The 21357-nt window shown below is 33.9% G+C and overlaps 1 protein-coding gene across 1 annotated transcript; it reads right to left on the bottom strand.

The window, feature by feature from the left end:
- Positions 1 to 9247: 9247 nt before the first annotated feature.
- LOC124918433 lies at positions 9248 to 10177 on the bottom strand. The gene has a single exon (XM_047458587.1). It carries the CDS (start codon positions 10175 to 10177, stop codon positions 9248 to 9250), a length of 930 nt encoding a protein of 309 aa, XP_047314543.1.
- Positions 10178 to 21357: the final 11180 nt, after the last annotated feature.

Here is a 21357-nt window from a genome sequence, read left to right as displayed (position 1 = left end):
TCTTCAATTGAAATTTTACGTCCACCAACTAAATTGTAATGTGTTACACAACGATTTCTGTGCTGTCAAACACATTCACTATTAGGATCAGGATCGCCAAAGGAGACTAGGGTCTCACAAAAGAGAACGCTTACACACACGTCGGTTGATAATAACCCTGTTGGAGGTTGATTATCTCATTTCTATTCTTCGCAAGACTTCACAAACTCTTGAACCGAGTTTAAGTGCAGAAGTATTTGTTTTGACTTGATGCAATATGGAGGGATTAGGATAATACGAAAAGAACACAGGACATAAGAGATGTTTATGGATGTTCGGAGTAAACTCTCTGACGTCACTCCTTCTTCTCGATCTCGAGAATGATATTTTTCTCAACCTTGAGAAGAATATTCACTAGAAGATTTGGTTAAATACAACACACTTGTACACAACCTAGTCGAATATCCAGAACTTAGTTGTTGCTTACTTTCGAACTCCTAGAACACACACAACACTTGTTGATAGACACTCTATCAACTTACAAAGAACTTGATACAATGATTTTCGGTATGAAGACACTCTCACACACAAAAAAATATGCTGAAATAAAAGCTTGGATATGTTTGTAGAGAGAGTATTTGATTAGAAATGGAACTCAGATCTTCAAGGTTCTATTGCACTTTTCTTCCTTTTAATCTTCTTATATATGTAAGGCACAGTAACGGTCATATCTTCTTTTACAACGGACGTGTTGACTTCAAATGACACTAGTCCTCTTTTTGATTGGAGGAGCTTCAGAATGGTATAACAGAGAAGATCTTCTTTGATCTTGTCTGTTCTTTGAAGAGAGAAATCCAAAATTCATTTAATGGAGCCTGTTGTACTAAATCTTTCATTTCAGAAGATTTGAAATAATCTTGGTATATATATGTGTGGAAGTCTTCTTTAATTCTGTCTTTACTGCCGCATCAGACTACCCATCCCAAATTGGTGAAATGCTCTGTAACTGCGTTGCACAAAAGCTTAATTTGGAGTTGAGATCGATTAATCAGGTAATGGAAAGCATTTATTCAGATGCTCTATTTAATCAAACCGGAGCTCATTTAATACAGAAGGCTTTTAGTATCGGAGCTCATTTAATACCAGACTCATTAAATGTCTGCTACGCTTCTGGGAAACTGATGTAACTACCGATTATTTTTCTTGAGCACTACCGATCTCGCCTACATGGCAATTTCAGTATTTTCTCAGCTTCCCTGAAATAACAAAACTCTAATTATTATTTGCAGCTCATGAAATTCTATCCCTGATAACCCGTATGACAAGCGGGAGTGCTTACCACTGCACTACAACACTTTGTTGTTATCTTTAAAATAATTAATATACTTGATATGACTTAGCAGTTATATATATATATATAATTTAACTTATATATTTAATTGAACTTAGTTTTATCCATTCATTATTAAAACCTTTTCATAAATTATATTCTATCAATTTCTCCCTTTTGATTATTTAAACTAAATATTCAAAACATGGTACTTTTATAATTATTGGTTAATTCTCTTAAGGTAATTAACTAATTTATTCTAACAATTTCTCCCTTTTCGATTATTTAAACTAAATATTGAAAACTTTGTATCGTTGGCTACTTATATTAAGTTGATTTTCTAACAGTTTCTCCCTTTTTGATTGTTTTATCTTAAAACTATCAAAACCAGTCAAGTTTATAATTAAATCAGTTTAGGCATTATTATAATCTAACAATCCTAAAATATTTCTAAGGTAAAAAAACTTAGACTCGAGAAGTGGCTTCGTGAGGATGTTAGCCACTTCATGCGTGTTGCCTTCATATGTTGTGTCCGTCAGCTGCCGACTATCCAGATGCAATGCTGACTTTTCCAAGCTTCTGTCTTGATTTACCTACATTCATAGACAATAACAAATCTGGTGCCCATTTTTCTTTGGGTCCGTGGCTTATTAGTCCCTTGGGAATCCATACTTTGATTATTTTTATGGATTTCCCCTTGTGTGTGAATATACTATATTTGGAAGATTGCTCTCTGTCTGGTGATGATTCTTTAGTTTTAAAAGATGAAGTTTGGTAAAAGCTTCTTGACTTTATATCAAGCTTTTGTTTGCCAGACCAGCTGGCTACCCGTTTATTTGAATTGAGCCAGCTATCAGTTGGATCAACATATTTAATCTCATCTTTTAAGTCACCACAATTGTTATTAGTCCTATTGTCAATTAAGTTACCCTTGATAAAGCTTATGGGAAGAAGCTTATCTTTTGTTGGGTTCACCTTGTTATTGGAATCAAAAGGATCACTCTCAATAAATCCTAGACCGGTTTTACATCCGGCAAGCTTTCTCTACTAAGCATGTTGTTGAGAGCTTTTTCGGATTTTGTCCAGGCACTTATCACATAGTTAAAACGTTGATTTTCATAAAAAAAAAGGGTTTTAATTTCTTCCTTGAGCTTCTCATTTTCAGATAAGATCTCACTTATTTTACTCTTCAAGACATCATTTTCATTGTTTTTAAAGAAAGATCATATACTGTCAGATTTGAAATCACATACCTCAATGTCTCCTGCCATGAAACAGTTGACAACTCCTTCATCACTTTCACTTGATGAGCTGTCGTTAGATGACCTCTCAAAAATCTGAGTTAGCTCCTTCCAGATTTCTTTAGCAGTGGAGCATGACTTTATTTTGCTGAATATATCCTTGTCCAGTGTCTTATACATATTGTATTTAGCCACGTTGTCGAGGCTGGCTATACTTCTATCTTCAGCTTTCCACTCACTTCATTTTTTTCGATTTTCATCGGGTTGTCGATGATGACTGATAGAAAAATTAAGTAAAGTTAATTTTTGAAACCGGCCAGAAAACTAAACTACTACTAACTCTTATGTGCAGGAACAGATCGACTCGTATAAACCGGCTGAGGAACATATAAAAGCAATCCGGCTCTAGATGATCAATCCATGATCAAGAGAAACCGGTCTCAACGTACTTCAACATCCCCAACAGAACGGCTAGCAAAGAAAAGTTTACATTCCAAGCCGGATCATACTATGAAAGAGTCAACCGGGAACTGAGAAATACAAAGATGACGCAATGTGACGAAATAGACGTGTCTTGAAGAAATAAAAGAAGATAAGATCCGGATCAGAAGCATGCGATAAAAATAATGATGATTTACTGATCCGACTCAGACAGCTGGAAGGTGCATGCCTGACACGTGTCCAAATCTGCAAGTCGGCTACGTCATTTATACCTGAGAGGCATCTACATGCTCGCCAAGTGTCAGGAACTTGAAACGTGCAAGCAACCTCTCTGAACCGGCGTGACTTTGAACTGACCAATCCCACGGTGAGAGAAGAAAGTGACCGTTGGAATGATTTTCACTATAAAAAGGAAGACGAAGCGACCTCATTAATGACAGTGACGAACATCTTAAGAGAGAGAAGGAAATCTCACGCGCGATCCAAACTTTGTTGTTTCATTTTACCGAAAGCTTTATTGTGCTATATCATTGTATTACATCAAGAGTGAGTTGGTGTAACCGGCGAATAGCGAGTTAGGCTCGACCGGCGGTGTAATTACTGTAACCTTGAAAGTTAGTGGAGATCCTTCTCATAATCTGAGAAGAAGGGGTGACGTAGGAGGGTTTGCTCCGAACATCCATAAAAAATCTTGTCTCGTGTCATTTCTTTTATCTCTGGCTTACTCACTCTTAAAAACCGAACTATTACCAACCTAAACATAATCCCTAACCGAACCGGTGCATACATTTCATCTAACTGATTCCTTGTTAATCTCATCAAAACTAAGTCGCATACGTTGCTTCAGACTGAAACAGACATTTCCGCCCTTGAACCCAGTTTAAGAGTCTGTGACAGTTTGCGTAGTGCTGAGAACGGTTTTAGTCTTTAACCTGACTATTACCAAATTGTGTGTTGTTGTAAGCGGCTACCCTTCCAAAACCAGAAACACCCCGGTCATACAAGGGCGTCCCCGATCCTAACAATGACATACCACATGTCATCAAGAGTAGCCAGATGTGCCTATATTCTAATCTTTCATAGTCTTTTTCTGTAAGAATATAAATCATGTTTAACAGAGAGATGATTCAAAAGATTGATATTGCTTGAGACTAAAGATCATCGCTCTGATACCACTTGTTATGATCGGGATCGCCAAAGGAGACTAGGGTCTCACAAAGGTGAACGCTTACACACATGCTGATTGATAATAACCCTGTTAGAGGTTGATTATCTCGTTTCTATTCTTCGCAAGACTTCACAAACTCTTGAACCGAGTTCAAGTGCGGAAGTGTTTGTTTCGACTTAAAACAATACGAAGGGATTAGGATAATGCGAAAGAACACAAGACACAAGAGATGTTTATGGATGTTCGGAGTAAACTCTCTTACATCACCCCTTCTTCTCAACCTCGAGAACAATATTCTTGTTAACCTTGAGAAGAATATTCACTAGAAGATTTGGTTAAATACAACACACTTGTACACAACCTAGTCAAACAGTCATGACTTAGTTGTTGCCTGCTTTTGAACTCCTAGCACACACAACACTTGTTGATACACACTCTATCAACTTACAAAGAACTTGATACAATGATTTTCGGTATAAAAACACTCTCACACAAAAAAAAATATGCTGAAATAAAAGTTGGGATATGTTTGTAGAGAGAGAGTATTTGATTATCAAGGGAATCCAGATGTTCAAGGTTCTGCTGCTATTTTCTTCCTATTGAGCTTCTTATATATGCAAGGCACAGTAACGATCATATCTTTTTTTACAACGAACGTATTGACTTCAAATGACACTAGTCCTCTTTTTGATTGTAGAAGCTTCAGAGTGGTACCACAAAGAAGATTTTCTTTGATCTTGTCTATTATTTGAAGAGAGAAAAGCAAAATTCATTTAATGGAGTCTGTTATACTAAATCTTTCATTGCATAGGATTTGAAATAATCTTGGTATATGTGGCATTCTTCTTTAGTTCTGTCTCTATTGTCGCTTTTTCCAGATTGCACTGCATGAAAACTTAATTTGGAGCCGAGATTGATCGGGTAATGGAAGAATTTTAATATCGGATCTCATTTAATGCCGAAGTCACGCCTCATTTAATACCGACTACACTTCTGGGAAACCAATGTCTAAAACCGATGTCACTACCTATTTCGGTATTTTCTAGGCTTCCTTGAAATAACAAAACTCTAATTATTATTTGCAGCTGTTGAAATTCAATCCCTAGTCACCCGTGTGACATGCGGGAATGCTTACCACTGCACTACAACACGTTGTTGTTATCTTTAAAACAATTAATATACTTGATATGACTTAGCAGTTATATATATATATATATAATTTAACTTATATATTTAATTGAACTTAGTTTTATCCATTCATTATTAAAAATCTTTTCAAAAATTATATTCTAACAATTTCTTCCTTTTTGATTATTTAAACTGAATATTCAAAACATGGTACTTTTATAATTATTGGTTAATTCTTCTAAAGGAGATGTACAAATACTTTCTCAAGTCTTTTTATTGGAAAATCTTTTTTGGTTCTTTTATTCCTCCTAGATTAACACATTACCCTTTTTTACCACTAGACATGGCAATAGATTTCGTTGCTTCAACACGAATTCTGTCTTGAGGGTCAATGAATTAATTTTCTATTGACTTATCGGATTCACCTAATCCCTCTTCGACAATAGATGTAAATGGAAGAAGTTCAAAAGGAGAGCGAATATAATTACCAATTGCACGGTCACTAGTAAAAAGACGTTCCAATATAGCATAATCTGGAATCGTCTTTCCATTATATTGATACAAAGCTTTTTTATTTTCCTAGAAAAAATACCAAAAATATTAAAATCTAACTAATGACATATCCAATAAATGTTTAATCCAAAAATAAATACCCAAACATAGTCCCACCAACTATCGCTCGCATCAATTATATTCTGTATCGGATCCCATCCTAGGCCAGTTTGGAGTGTAGCCATCGTAATTCAGACCAAAGATTTTTTTAGTAAAAAAGTGGTTCTCTTTTGTATGATATAAAATATATTTATCCCAAAATTTCTTAATCAAGACATTATACGTTGGATTGATTGGCAATGGCTGTCCAACAATTATTTTTATTTTTTATTTTTCCATACACAATATTTAAAAAAAAAATGTAGCATTTTTTAGAAATGAATCCCACCTTGCAAGGTTTGATTTGTTAACACCTGTTGATTTTTAAAGTGATATTTTCCTAATACAAATAATGAAACTGTTCATATTTAACCTAAATAATAATAATAATAATGCAGTTTATCCAAACAATGAATATCAACAAATACATTAATGAAAAAAATACAATGAATCTATTGTAAAATTTTAGAAGTTAGTTTTTTATAAAATTTTTAGAATGATTTAATTTCAATATAAATAGTACACAAAATATAATTCATTTAAACATAAAAGAATCATTGTAATTTCAAAATCTTAAGAGACCCGATCGTGTGTTTTCATTCATGAAAGGGGTTTCATCTTAAAAAGAACCGCATATAAAGAAACATTTAGAAACCATTCATTCTTCATTTAAAAACATTCATATCTGATTCCAAAAGATAGATAAAGTAAAAGGGAAATATTAATCTGTAGATAAATTAAGAAACCCTTCATCCTTCCACATAAACGGATGACTTTAACCATGTTTGCGATTTAAAAAAGATGAAAGAAGAAATGAGCGGTGATTAAGTCTTCAAGCAGAATAGTTCATAAATTTCTAAAGAGTAGAATTCAAGATATGAGATCTCAAAGTTAGGTCGTTTTATAAACGGGTCCTAAAAATTATGAATAAATAAATATTTTTATAAATAATATTTTTGACCAATTTTAAATATTGGGAATTTTTTAAAGATGATTTAGAGGCTCCAATTAAAAACTCAAGGTTATTTGGTGTAAAAGGGAACCAACCAAGGTCATAAAATGTTTTGAATTTTTGAATTATATATTTATAGTCACAATTTGACATATATAAAGTTCAATGATTGAATTAGACATGAACAAATAGTCCAAGGATCAAAATATCTTAAAATTATTAAAATTAATTCGAAATTATTAAAATTAATTCGAAATTAGAAGTGGGTTAAATTTGGACGTTGAAAGAGTCAGGCGGAGGAAGAAGACGACGAACATTTTCCTATGACTTTTCCTTTTTAGAATTTTCGATTCCACCAAGTTCCAAGGTGCTTCATAAAAGCCTAAAAACCAAAAACCTATTTTTTACATCAAAACTATTTTGGTTGAATGGAACATCATCCTGGTCGAATGACACCTCAACATCATTTTCATAATGATCCTATGAGCTTTGTAAAGCTTCTCATGCCATTGGATCAAAGAAACCTCTTGTTTTAACATTCTTGAGGACCAAGGAACATAGCCAAGTTCGGCCAGGACCGAGGATGCCTGAACTAGAATTCTCGCATCAGACTGAGAATTTCCACACTTAAAATCAAGAGGCCCGACTAAAAATTTTCGATAAATGACCGAGGATCCTAAACCTAGGACCGAGTGGTTTGACCGAGAATTCTCGCACCTGACCGAAAATTCCTACACCCGATTGAGAACATTTGCACCCTAACCGAGAATTTTTGTACCCGAACGAGAATTCTCAAACCTCGACTGAGAATTTCAGCACCCCAACTGAGAGACCTCTACACCCGACCAAGAATTTAGCCTCAGGACCGGGAGGCCTTAACACCCCGACCGAGGATCATAAGTCATGACCGAGGGTTTTAGCCATGACCGATGAAAATTGCATCGGTCCTAAAGTCTGTTTGTTTACATTTTAAAATTTTCAAAATTATATTTAAATTTTTGAATCTTAAACCATTTTCTTAAAATCCCAAAAAAAATAAAAAAATAATTATTTCAAAATATTTTTAGAATATTTTCATAAATATTTTTTGATAAGGGCTCATTTAAGATTCATGTTTAAAACCTAATGTTTTTAAAATCTAATGTTCTCACGGTACAATTCTCTCTCTAGTCATCCTCATCTACATGTACTAGCATTTAAATATTATTGTTACAATTTTAAATACGCAAAAATATGTGCATGTATAGAACCAGAAAAATAATTGGGTAAAATAAAACGTTATATAACCAATTTTCAAAAGTCAAGATTTTATAAAGTAAATACCGTTTTAAAAACGAGTACGGAGGATGAAGCGCAAAAGTCATTTCTTGCGCATCATCAAACTACGAAACAAACAAAACGCTGGTTAAAATTACGTTTATATGTATACATTTTTATAGAATTTAAACTAAAAATCATTTGCCAACTCTATTTCAAAGGAATAATTTTTTAAATTAATTTTTTTAATTAATTTAAATATAGATTTCCTAAAAAAAATAAATTTTAATTGGATTATTTTAAATCTAAAAATTTATTCAAAATTTGAACTTAAATTAATTACTTTTATAATTAATAAAAAAAGGTCAAATTATTTTCATAAAATCTCTTAAATAATGTTTTACTTAAAAATATTTTTAAAGTTCAAACCGAAATTAAAAATTTTCAAATCTCAAACTTTTACCGAATAAGAATTTTTCGGGGTTACGTATACCAAAATAGTAATGGTCTATTTATTAATTTTTTTTTCAAAAAAGTACCGTTTTTTTAATTGGACCAAAATAGTGTAGATCTCTCAAAATCAATGAGTTAATATATGTGTTCAGCCCAAATCTAAACGGGCTATTGAACTTATAAATTAAAATCAAATGACATTTTGTTTTATAAAACATAGTAAAATGAATTAAATTAAATTAAAAAAAAAAGAGAATAATTTACTATTACACTGTGGAGAATATAATAATAAGATGATTGTATTTATTTTCCACTTAAAAAAACAAGCAAAAGATAAATTGAAAGCAGATCCCTCCATTCTAATAAAAGAAAGTATGATAAACAACGTCAACAAAAGGGCTTATTTATTCAGATTCTACAAGTTTGTGGGCCAATTAAATTATTATTAGGCTAAATTAATCAACTTCATGTTAATATTTTTAGTGCCAAAATAATATTTTAAACTGATAAACAAGACAACTAGTGTAGTGTATACAATGCAATAAAATAATAAAAATAATTAAATATGAACAAGAAAATTAAATAACACATATAATTTAGGATTATAAAAAAACTTAATCTATACACGAACACAAAAGCATTAAAATTTAGAGAAATATGAAACAATCTAAGGTAATGAGAGGATTGTCTATGTCTTCTATCTGTACATCCAAATCTTGCTTTGCCATGGTTTTCGCGACCTCGAACTCATCAATCTTTGAACCGACTCGATAAGTGCAAGTTTGTTTGCATGTTGAGGTCCCGCTTTTCGACTTTGAGTTGTTGCTTGGGCTTAATTGCCTAATACTTTCCTTCTCTTTTCCAAATTGAGAATATGCACCACTATTACTTGCTTTTCTCTTGTAGTAAAGTGAATTACGATCATCATTACAATTCACAAACCTCCTACTCGGAGAAGGAGTCCTCAAAGGAGATGGTGGTCTCATAAGGTTTCGTTCATCATTATTGACAACAAACCTCCTACTCGGAGAAGGAGATGGTAGTCTCATAGGGTTAATCCTTGTTTGCCTCGGTTGGTTGTGTGAACTTAGACGTACTCTCTTTTGTGGAGTTGAACCAACAACTTCTCTTTGTGAATGGGTTGTCACCGACGTTACCTTTGTTTTTTGCCTTTGAACTTTATCTAGTGAGCTCGGGCTATAAATTTGAACATTGGGTTTTTTTAGGGTTTCCTTGCGGATTATAATTTGAGGGTTTTCTTTCACACAAGATAACAAGAACTCGTTGGAAAAGGATTTATCTTTAGAAGACGGGCATGAAGATGCTGATGACAATGATGAAGTCGAACAACTAATGCTCTTTTCCGTGGTGGAGGAGAAGGAAGCAAGGGAAGTACAACTAGACGAGGGAGGAGATCGAGGTTGTTGTTGGATAACTGTGGAACGAGGAGACAACACTTCATTCGTGACCAAAACTTGCGAGACAACGCCTTTGTCTTTAGCGATATTGTCGGTTTCTTGTTCCTTTTCTTTCACTCTTTCCTTAGATTGAATGCATTTGCTAATGCAAGATCCCATCTCTAGATCTTTCCTTCTATCAACCTAAAGATACAAATTCAATTGAAATGACAAAAAGAAATATAAATATAGTTGAGATTTTGAGATAGATAGGGATTGTGGTTGTCTAATAGACAAATGGGTATAAATATGAGCCTAGGAAATGGACAAGGTAAAAGGGGAAAGGTGGGTAGGGTCAATAGTTGTTTGCTTTAGTAGTGATGTTCTCTTTTTGCAGACTTTTTTATTTTAATTTTTGAATTGGGAACCCGGGACGGGAGGAATAATATTGAGAGGAATCCGTTGGCCAACGGTTAGATGTAACTGAGAAAATTTGAAGTGGGTTTCAGCTTTTCAAAGTACTAATGTTTCGCTAGTTTTGAATTATAATATTGGGCCCATTTCGAACCAATTCATAATTTACTTATACAATATTTTTCTGAACTTTTCTCTTTATAACTTAAATTCATTTGACAAAGTGTTTTCAAATTAGATCTCAATTGAAAAAATATTTATAAATAAATTAAATAATTTAAAAAATCTAAATTCTTTAACTGTTGTATCTAGGGATGTTATTTTATAATAAATTAAAGTAATATTAAAACAATAAATAACACTAAAAAATAAAAAATAAAAAATAAATCGTATGTGCAACAATTGCCTCCACGATTTCATTTGCATTAAAAGCAGACTTGAACAAATTTCTTACCATTATTTACGAATTTTGCAACTGAATTTGCAAAAGACCTAAATATTACAATTAATCAAGTTATAAATTTGAGTTAGTTTTTACAATAATTGTTTTAACATCATTTGCACTAAATTAATATGTAATTCAAGAAATTCTCTTTATCTGCAGGGTTGTTTTGTAATATATATTTTTTGTAATACGATGAATTTATTAAATAATAAAAATATATTCAACATAAAATTTATGTAATAATTTATAAAATTTTGTAACACAAATAGCTTTCGCAATATATGAAAATGAAGTAATAAACTTTGTAACTTTTTATAAAACTTTATCTACAATATCTACATAAAAAATATATTTAACATAAACTACAATATATTATAAAATTATGTAATGTACCTTATTAAATTATATAATACCAAACTCTTCGCAATACATATATTTATAATTTGTATTATCATTTGTAAATATATCTACAATTTTATTTGCAGTATTTAGTTTGAAAATCTATTTATATTACTTAATATATTTTCGAATATTAGCATTATCATTTGCATTATATTCATGTAAAACTAATTTGCAATTTTTTTTCCGGTTTATCACAGATAAAATTATGTTATTGATAATACTGCAACTATGTTTGGAATTACCTTATTAATAACTTTACAATATTATTAATAATAACTTCTACAACTTTATTTACATTATTTAAAATACACTAATTCCATAATTCTATGAAATATATTTTCAAATTTTGTAATATATTTCCAAAACAAATTACAACTTTCTACCCATTATTTCAAAAACTAATATTATAAACTAAATTGAATTGAATCCATTTTCAAATGATTCTCTATTTTAATATATATAATAATAATCAAATCAAACATTAATTATATGAGCAATTTTTTTTTTAAACTATCATAATTCATTACAAATTTACAAAAATACATTTACATATTAAATTAATCAAGTAGTAAAGTTCCAAAATAAAAAAAAACATGTCTAAAGAATTTCACAAAATGAGATTTTCAAATAGTTCCAAAATGTTTCACTCTATCCATTGGTATCTATCCATTGGTATATACATTCTTCACCCCATTCAATGAGATTTTCAAAAAGATGATCATTATTATATATTAATTTCTGTAATCCTGTATACATTTAACAAAATAACTAATTAGATTTACTATCTAATTTATTTATTAAACATGTCAATGTAGAATACTAATTTTCTTACAACATTGTCAGCCCAAGATCCATCACACCTATCCATCACAACTATTATTTCTCCTTGAGAGGTTATTGGTTCGAGTCCGTCAGGCGACAAGTTTCGTGTATGGTTAAATAGTTAAGTGTATTTACGGGTTATGTGTTTAACCCTTGTGGCTACATTATATATATATATAAATATATATATAAAGTATTCCTTAAACCTTAAACAAATACATTTTAGAAAACGTAATTATACACCCTAAAATGAATACTAATGAGTTATCTACCCTAATACATGTACCTGTTTGAAGAAAACGAAGTTCAAGATCATTTTCATCGATTAATGTTGAGGAAGAATGATTATGAAGATGACGATGTTAAAGTTTGGAAGGGGTTTTCGACGACGTCAATTGATTGAGGGATATAGAGATTCAACGATATTGTTATAGCGATTCGACGAGCTTGCAACTATACAATTTCGGCGAGCATGGGGGAAGAAAGTTTCATTGAGACGAGGGATGTCGTGAGTTGGGGTAGAGTTTGGAGATTGAAAGAAAGTGTGAGTCAGGGAGAGAGAAAAGATTTAGGGGAAATAAAAGGTTTCAATGTCTCGAAATTTTTGGGATTGTTATTTCGTGCAAAACATATTTACGCGGGCATACTAAAAATTTTAGACTAAAGGGAACTATAACTATTTTTGCATTAAACAATAGTTAACGCGAAATAATTTTGACTGAAGGGTTCTGCAACTATTTATGCATTAATATAAAATGAGCGCCAAAAGGTAATATTTCTCGCAATCACTAATTTAAAAGGTTATTATAGTATACATTGTAGATCCAATGGCATTTGCGTAATTAATTTTCAATTCTTGAGTAGAAATTTGCATATTCACATAGCAACTAGATATGCATTAATTTGAACTAAGCGCTGAATTACAATATTCTTGCAATCACTAATTTAAAAAGGAGTACTCTTTAAAAAGATATTGTAGTATATATTGCAGATACAATGGTATTTTGCGTAATTAATTTTCAACTCTCAGGTAGAAAATTTCATATTTACTTGACAACTATTTATGCATTAATTTGACTAAGAATTGAAATACAAAATTTCTCAAAATAACTAATTTAAAAAGCTATTACAATACATATTGCAAATCCAATGAGATTTTGCATAATTAATTTTTAACTGTCGGGTGAAAATTTGTATATATACCTAACAACTACTTATATATTAATCTGAACTTAGCGCTGAAATGTAATATTTCTCGCCATCATTAATTTAAAATTCCATTGTAGTATATATTGCAGATCCATTAACATTTTGTGTAATTAATTTTCAAATTTTATAGTAACAAAAAATGTCATGTTCGAAGACTTGTTTTTATTCAATATAATTAGAATATTGCAGAATTTAACAATACATATTACGGAAAATAATCTACGACTAATTTAGTAGTATATTTCAAACTATAACATCAAAATATGTAATCTCTTAATTGTTCTTCATCTTCTAAGTGTTCAACATCTCCATTTGTACTATTATTCAAATTAGTTTGTAGATCGTCACTTTCTACCGAAACACTTCTATGTAATTCATTTTCATCGAATTTATCTAACTCAACATTTATAATATTTGGATCACTCAAATTGTTGACATCATATAAAGGAATATTTAGGGAAATATACAATTTTATGGTATGATACTCTTGTTGATACACCAATTTATTTTTCCATATTTCCTCTATCATTCCCTTTTTTTTTGCACACGGCCTGTCATCCATAATTATGATCATTCGTTGTGCTTGGATAGTTCGAATAGTAAACTTGTATAGCTTGTTGAGCAAAAACAAATGGGTTGTACTTAACATATCTCTGTTTCATGTTTACTTCAATCAATCTAGATATTTAATTAACTCTACTTAATCTAATATGATCAAACCATTATCATTTGAATAGAACCACACATAAACATTGATCGGGTATTATAATTCAATAATCTCCTCCAAAAGTCCATAGTAATCAGAATTATTTGCATGAACGCAAATATCACTATTCATCGTTGATTTATTAGATCCAAAATCACTAGTCCTTCACACATATCCATTAATGAAGTACGTTAAATATCTAGTTGATGGAGTCTTTAGACTGTTAGAATAAGTTAACTAAGAAAAGAGGAATAAATAAATTAATTAAAGAAATAATTAATTAAGGTCAAATGTAAATTGATTAAAATGAATATTGGTAAATAAGAACTAGTTTAATCAATACAACATAATTTTAATGATGTGTTCACATAAAGCTTTAAGGATGCATTTGTGAATAAAACTAAGTTGTGTACTTGTCTTTGCGCAGGAACAGCTCATCAGACGACTATTTGACAAGCTGACGAACACAGAGCTAAGGCAGCAAGTAGGCGTCTATCTTCATCAGTAGAGCTGAAGCGCTAGGAGATAACTAGGCTTCAACAGTCACACTAGTCTAAAGAAGCGCTAGTAGACGTCTAGGCTTCAACAGACGCTCTGGTCTGAAGAAGCGCTAGCAGACGTCTAGGCTTCAGTAGAAGACATAAGTGCTAGTAGACGTCTATGCTTCAACAAACGCTTTGGTCTTAAGAAGCGTTAGTAGACGTTTAGACTTTAGTAACATACATAAGCGCTAATAGACGTCTAGGCTACAACTAACGCTTTGGTCTGAAGAAGCACTAGTAGACGTCTATGCTTCAGTAGCAGACAAAAGTGCTAGCAGAAGTCTATGCTGCAACAGACGTTCTGGTCTGAAGAAGAACTAGCAGACGTCTAGGCTTTAGTAGAAGACTAAAGCAGCGCCCGTTCATCTTCCTTGCTCATCGCGCGATAAATGACAAAATGCCACATTAGTATGCAAAGTAATCAATGACATAATGCCACATGTCAATATTTAGATTCGACCATTGCATTAACTGTCGTGTATCATTATACAAACCTTCTAAGAAGCTCAATAGTCACACGCTATTCAAGTAGGGCTACGATACTCAAGTGTAGCTACATCACTCAAGTAGAGTTATGCTACATCACCACGTAGAGCTCTACACCACGTAATCATTGAATGCAAAGCGATTGTGACTCATATATATAAGTGGATCTTAATCAAGAAGAATGTTGTTGTTTCGCTCTCTTTAGTTACTCCATTGGTTCTTTTGACGTTGTCCATCTACGATCAAGATTACTCTCTCACTATTCCAGTTATAATTCGTATACTCCATACTTTCATTATGATAAGCTGAGAGAGAAATGAACGTAATATCTGCTAAGAATATTAAGCATTATAAGTTTAACACAACCACAACTTCAGTAGACGGCGTCCCTAAGATGATTGAAAAGTCAAGATATGAGTGGACAACTGAAGACAAGAGGAAAGCCAATCTCAATAATGTTGCTAAGGATATCTTATATAAAACGTTGGACAAAAATATGTTCATCAAAATCAAATCTTGTTCCACCGCTAAAGAAATTTGGGATAAGATGACCCATTTGTGTGAAGGCAACGACCAGACCAAGGAGAACAAACTCATGGTATAAAGATGAAGTCTAGAGAAACCATGACAGATTTTGAAGAAAGGTTCACCAACATCTTCATCGAGTTTTACACGTTGGAAAAAACATATATTAATAGAGAAGTTTATATGAAGGTGGTGAAGGCTCTTCCTAGAGAATGGGATATAAAGACTTTGGCTATGAGGGAGTCCAAAGATCTTAGTAGAGTAGAGTTGCACGCTCTCTTTGCGGATTTAAAAGCTTACGAGTTTGAGCTAAACTAAAGGAATGAAGAGAAGAAGTCAACCTCAACCATCACTAAAGCTTTGGTGACCACTGAAGAGTCACCTACTGCTTCTATCACAAAGACGGCTGAGAAGATCAACGACGACATCATGTCACTTTTCGTGAAGAAATTTTGCAGATTTATGAAGAAAAGTCAATCTTCTCCTAACTCAAGCTCAAATTCAAACAATTATAATTATATAAATGAGTCTAAGTCTAATTTGAAGTATTTTATTTGTGATAAATCAGAACACTTCAAAGTAGACTGCAGGAAGTCGAGTAGAGACGACAAAAGACCCTTCGACAAGAAAAAGAAGGAGCAGAAGGCCCTAGTAGCTGAGGAAAGGAAGAAACAGTGGCTTGACAACTCAGACAAAAGTTGTTCGTCCAAAAAGTAAAGATGATGAAGGAGCTTAGTGTCTCATGGATGACATTGATGAGGTATTTAACTTCTCTTCCAAAGAGTTTTTGAGAGATGAGTTGATAAATTCACTCAATGACATGATTATTGAGTACAAGAAGCTATCAGACGCTTTTGATGAGATAAAGGTGAACCAAACGTCTGATAATATCATCTGATCTCAATATACTCAACCAGAATATTTGGTAAACAACATGAGTGAGATCTCATCTGAGAATGAGAAGCTCAAGGAAAATATTAAGAATATATCTTTAGAAAATTAAAGACTTACTTATATGGTTAGTTCTTGGACAAAGTCTTGGGAAGCCGTCAAACAGTTAATTACTCAGCAAAGACCTACCGGATGCAAATCCGGTTTAGGATTTGACTATGGCTACCTAAACAAGTCCAATCACAAGCTGAACCTAGTATAAGGCGAGCTTAAGACTATAAGATTTGTCAAAGGATATTTAGCTGATACATGAACTAATCACAACTATGATGAATTAGCTTCAAGAGATGTGATAACGTATAGAAAGCAAATTGATAGCTGGCTAAAGCCTGAGAGGTTTAAAAGCCTGCCAGTCTGGCAAAGAAAAATCTAACAGAAAGTCAAGGAAGTTTTTACCAAAAACCATCTCATAAAGCTAAGAAGTCATTAGCAGGTAGAAAGGCATCTGACAAGTTTAACACATATGCCTTATTAACAACACACATTGGGAGATCCATAAAGATAACACAAATTTAAATTCTCAAGGGACTAATGAACCATGGGCCCAAATAAATTTGGGTATCAAAGACGTAAGATGTTTACTTGCAGGTTGAACAAAAAAGCTACTTGGAGAAATCAGTATGGTACCTGGACAGTGGATTCTTTAGACATATGACCGACAAAGATATAGTTAAATGCATAGGGCCAAAGATAACCTTTGGTGACAACATTAAAGGTAAAACCGTGGGTAAGAGTAAGATTATCCAATGAACTATTAATAATGTATTTTTGGTAGAAAACATTTGTTATAACTTAATAAGCATTATTCAAATGTGTGACAATGGGTACACAATTGATTTACAAAAGCACGCATGTCTAGTTAAGGATCAACAAGGGAATACCTTGTTGACATGTATTAGAATATGAAATTCATATAGGATGAATTGGAAAAACAATATTTCTAAATCAGTATGCATGATTGCAAAGAATGATCAAAACTGGTTATGGCATAAAAGACTAAACCATCTCAATTTCAAAATCATAAACAATCTGTGTTCAAAAGAATTGAATCGAATTCCCAAGTTAAATTTTTCAAAAGATAAGATATGCTCTACTCTACTTGCTAGATGGGCAAACAGGTCAGATCGACTTTTAAAAATAATGGTAATATTCAATCAAATAGGTGCATGGAATTATTGCACATGAATCTTTTTGGTCGAATTCCAATAATCAGTCTAAGTGGGATGAGATATACCTTTGTCATAATAGATGACTATACAAGATTTACTTGGGTTGTTTTTTCTAGCTTTTAAGGATCAAACGACTAAACAGTTGATATATATCTTTAGAAGACTACAAAATGAAATGGATTTACCAATAATTAAAATTAGAAGTGACAGAGGTACTGAGTTTACCAACAGACGTCAATCTACGTTGAAATGGAAGTCATGTGAACAACACAGCTAGTCGGCTGTCTTAGTGCATACCAGATGTCCCTTCTTAAGCCAAATGGGGGAAAATTATATCAATCTTATCAAAGCGCTGTCATTTCACTCCTACCTTTAAAAAGTGAACGGTCACATTATTAACAAATAACATGAAGACACATGTCTTTCATGCACTAAGATGTGAGTGACCACCACCCCATATTGCTTATAAAACGCCTATTATTTCTAATGATGTGTTTTACCTTGTAAATGATGATTTTTAATTAATGATGTCCTTTCCTTTAAATAACGGTTTTGCTAATGATGACTTTTGAAATCTGTATCGTTTCAAAAACTATTTAAAGGGAGCCTTGTGTACAAGAAACGTTGATACTCCCTTTGCTTTCTAAACCTTAAACCTTAAACTGTATTTGCGTTCTCTACCTTCTTTCTAGAATCCCTTTTTATCATCTTTTAATCCATATTCAATTAAGATGACTTCTTTCACAAAAAACACCTTGTAGGTTGATTTCCAGTCGGTGTATGCCGTGGGGTTGCCAGAGATGGCGACCATGATCCGAACCTTAGAGGTGTCTGGCCTCATAAAGTTCATAGGAGGCCATTTCATCCTTCACGGAGAGGAGGTTCGTGAGTTCTTTCGAACAATAAGAGTGGTGGGCGAAACCATTCAAGCCAGAGTGAAGGATGTAGAGATCTCCATATTCGAGGAGTTATTTGCCCAAGTGCTTGGGCTTCTAATAGAAGGTCTTACCGCATTTGATGAAATTCCCGCTAAAGATATTGTTGGGATGCAAACCCTATTTTCCGACTTTCCCGATCCAATGGAGACGTACGGGAAGAAGAAGCTAATAAAGACGTTTCAAAGTCGCTATAGGCGAGGTTGGGGTCGTTCGATTCGTACACCCAAGAACGATTCGAGATCATGGTAGCCATTGCAAAGGGTGTTGCCATCAAATGGTCATCGATTCTATTCACCACCCTTGCTTTGATAGTCACGACGCCCAAGAAGCAAAGCATCGTTTTCTCAGTGCAAATCAGTTGTAACCTTGAGCACTTATAGGTAAAAGTAGGCAAGGGTGCCATTATTCACGTAAAAAGGGTAATGAACAACAACAACATCTCCCACTACATCGTGAGAATGAAGGTAGTCAAGGAGGCCAAGTCTAAGTCTTCTGTCTAATAGTCAAGTGGACAGTCTATTAATCCATCTAAAATTTTGGCTACCTCTTCCCACAAGACTCCTGCTAAAAGAAAGAGAAAGCTAATAATCGAGGAGTTAGAAGCAAGCTCCTAGTGTAAAAAGCGTGACTCCATCAGAGATAACGCCGAAGTCGCTTCCAAAGAGAAGAAACAAGAATGGAGGTTCCAAGTTTCTCCTCCTCTGTCGCTCCTCTGAATGTAGTACCAGACGAGGTGACTACTGAGAAACAAACTACTGAAGCACCAACGTCTGTCCAGCCTACTAACTAGACGACTAATGCTAGTGCAATAGAAGACTCACTTAAGGTATCTCCTCCACTCACCTTGGCCGTAGTGCCCATTGATGTTCCCATTGTGGAACGAGCTGCTGAACCAACTGTTGAGTCAGTTGGTGTCTTTAAAGAAAAGACTTCGAGTGTAGAAAATGTGATCCCTTCTACTGAGTAGGATGTGATTCCTATATTGAGAAGGATGTGATCACTGCTGCTGAAGTTGAAGAAACTATTAATCCGAGTATTGGTAAGAACAATGAATCAGCACCTGTTCAGATGGACGCTAGTCCTACTATAGCTTTTTCAGTAGACGCATTTTCTAAGGTTGTCTCTTCGTTCATTATTCTAAGACATGTCTGTGCTCCTAAAGGCCTTTCCTTCACAAAACCTGCCCCTACACCCAAGCCTGTCGAAGTTGCAGGTAAGGGTAAAGATATTCTAGTCGAAGAACTCGAGTCTGTCTCGGAGGTGCAGCAACTCATTAACCTCATCATGAATGAGGTCGAATTGATTCAATTGAAAAAATTCATGCCTTCGACAAATGGTGCGGTTATAGGCTCCATACATAATTCAGTAGAGTTATCACAGGCTCCAATGTAGCCAAGTAGTGGAAGGAGCTACTTAAATTGGAGAAATCAGTCTTTATTTGGACCAAAACCAAGGATGTACCCGAAGCTCTCAAGAGCAGAGAGCTCGTATCTGCATTGGCTAGAGGGAAGGCTCTTTACCCTATCATTGAGAAAAGGGTGGCCAATTACAATCCCTTGGAAAAGACGTTCGCATCAGACATCAAAGTGACCAGCAATATTCATCTCATCCTAGACTCTTACAGTTCAGATGCTCTACGGTTCATCCATGGGACGGAGTCATCTCCAACTGATGAACTTCGGAACAAAGCATCCAATGTAGAGCTGAAATGCCCAAACAATGCTGAGTAGATATCATTCATTGAAGAGATGTCGTTCACTCATGGTGAGCCGCAGTCTATATCTTCCGCTGAGCAGCTAGTCTCGGTGGTTGAAGATTAGGCGGCTTTTCACATCATCGAGTATCAACGATCGTCTGTTGAAAAAAGAAGATTCCTAGATTTTCACTTCATTGAGCAACAACTATCATTCGTGGAAGAGCAGGTGGCTCTCCACGCTATTGATAAGACGATCCCCTCCGAGGATGAGGAGCGGTAGGCTAATGCTGCTAACGAACTTCTTTCCATTGTCCAAGAGAAGGAGCCATTGATTAACCCTGAATAGCAGCCGACGCCGAAGACCGAGTAGAAGGACTCCTCGGTAGTTGAGGAACCAACATCAAAGGTTGCTGTCGAGAAGACCACGTCTATCGAGAAGCCCACGTTTGTAGAGAAGCCTCAGTCTTCCAAGAAGGAACTACCAAGAACTACTAAGCATCGCTCCTCTCACTCTTCAGAGAAGCGGGGGGACCCGTTTGTTCATACAATATCATCAAAATAAAATAATGGATTTGTCAAAAATATGATCATTGACCCTGAAGGTGCAGATTCTCGTTCACTAGTTACTATGCCTCAAGGTTAGGATCCCGAGTCGTCTGCTATAGAGGTAAGCTTCTGGGTTCCTCCCCTTCTCTCTCGCCATACTGGATCCCATATTGAATCATCAGGTCACTCCACCCCTGAGGAGTCCTCTTTAGGTTTTTTGAATCTTCGTACATTTATAAAGGATGCTCTTGCTCATATGCCGTAGATCATCTTATCTATTTTCAGAAAGCTTGAAAGTCTAGAAGAGAAATTGCCACGAATGCATGTGTTATTGCTGAGTTGACTGTGGAACAGAGAACTGCAAATAAAGAGATTTCAAGGGTTTCGGATGATACAACAAACCTTAGAAATCAAATGATGAGAATATAGTCTTTGATGATAAAGCAAAATCGAGATCTCCACGACCAAACGAATTCAACCATGGAGGGGTTCGATCATCAATTGTTAGA

The sequence above is a fragment of the Impatiens glandulifera genome, unplaced genomic scaffold (genome assembly GCF_907164915.1).
Source record: "Impatiens glandulifera unplaced genomic scaffold, dImpGla2.1, whole genome shotgun sequence".
Taxonomy (NCBI): Eukaryota; Viridiplantae; Streptophyta; class Magnoliopsida; order Ericales; family Balsaminaceae; genus Impatiens; species Impatiens glandulifera.
Note: the sequence above shows the minus strand (reverse complement) of the source record. Positions and strands in the feature narration are given on the sequence as shown.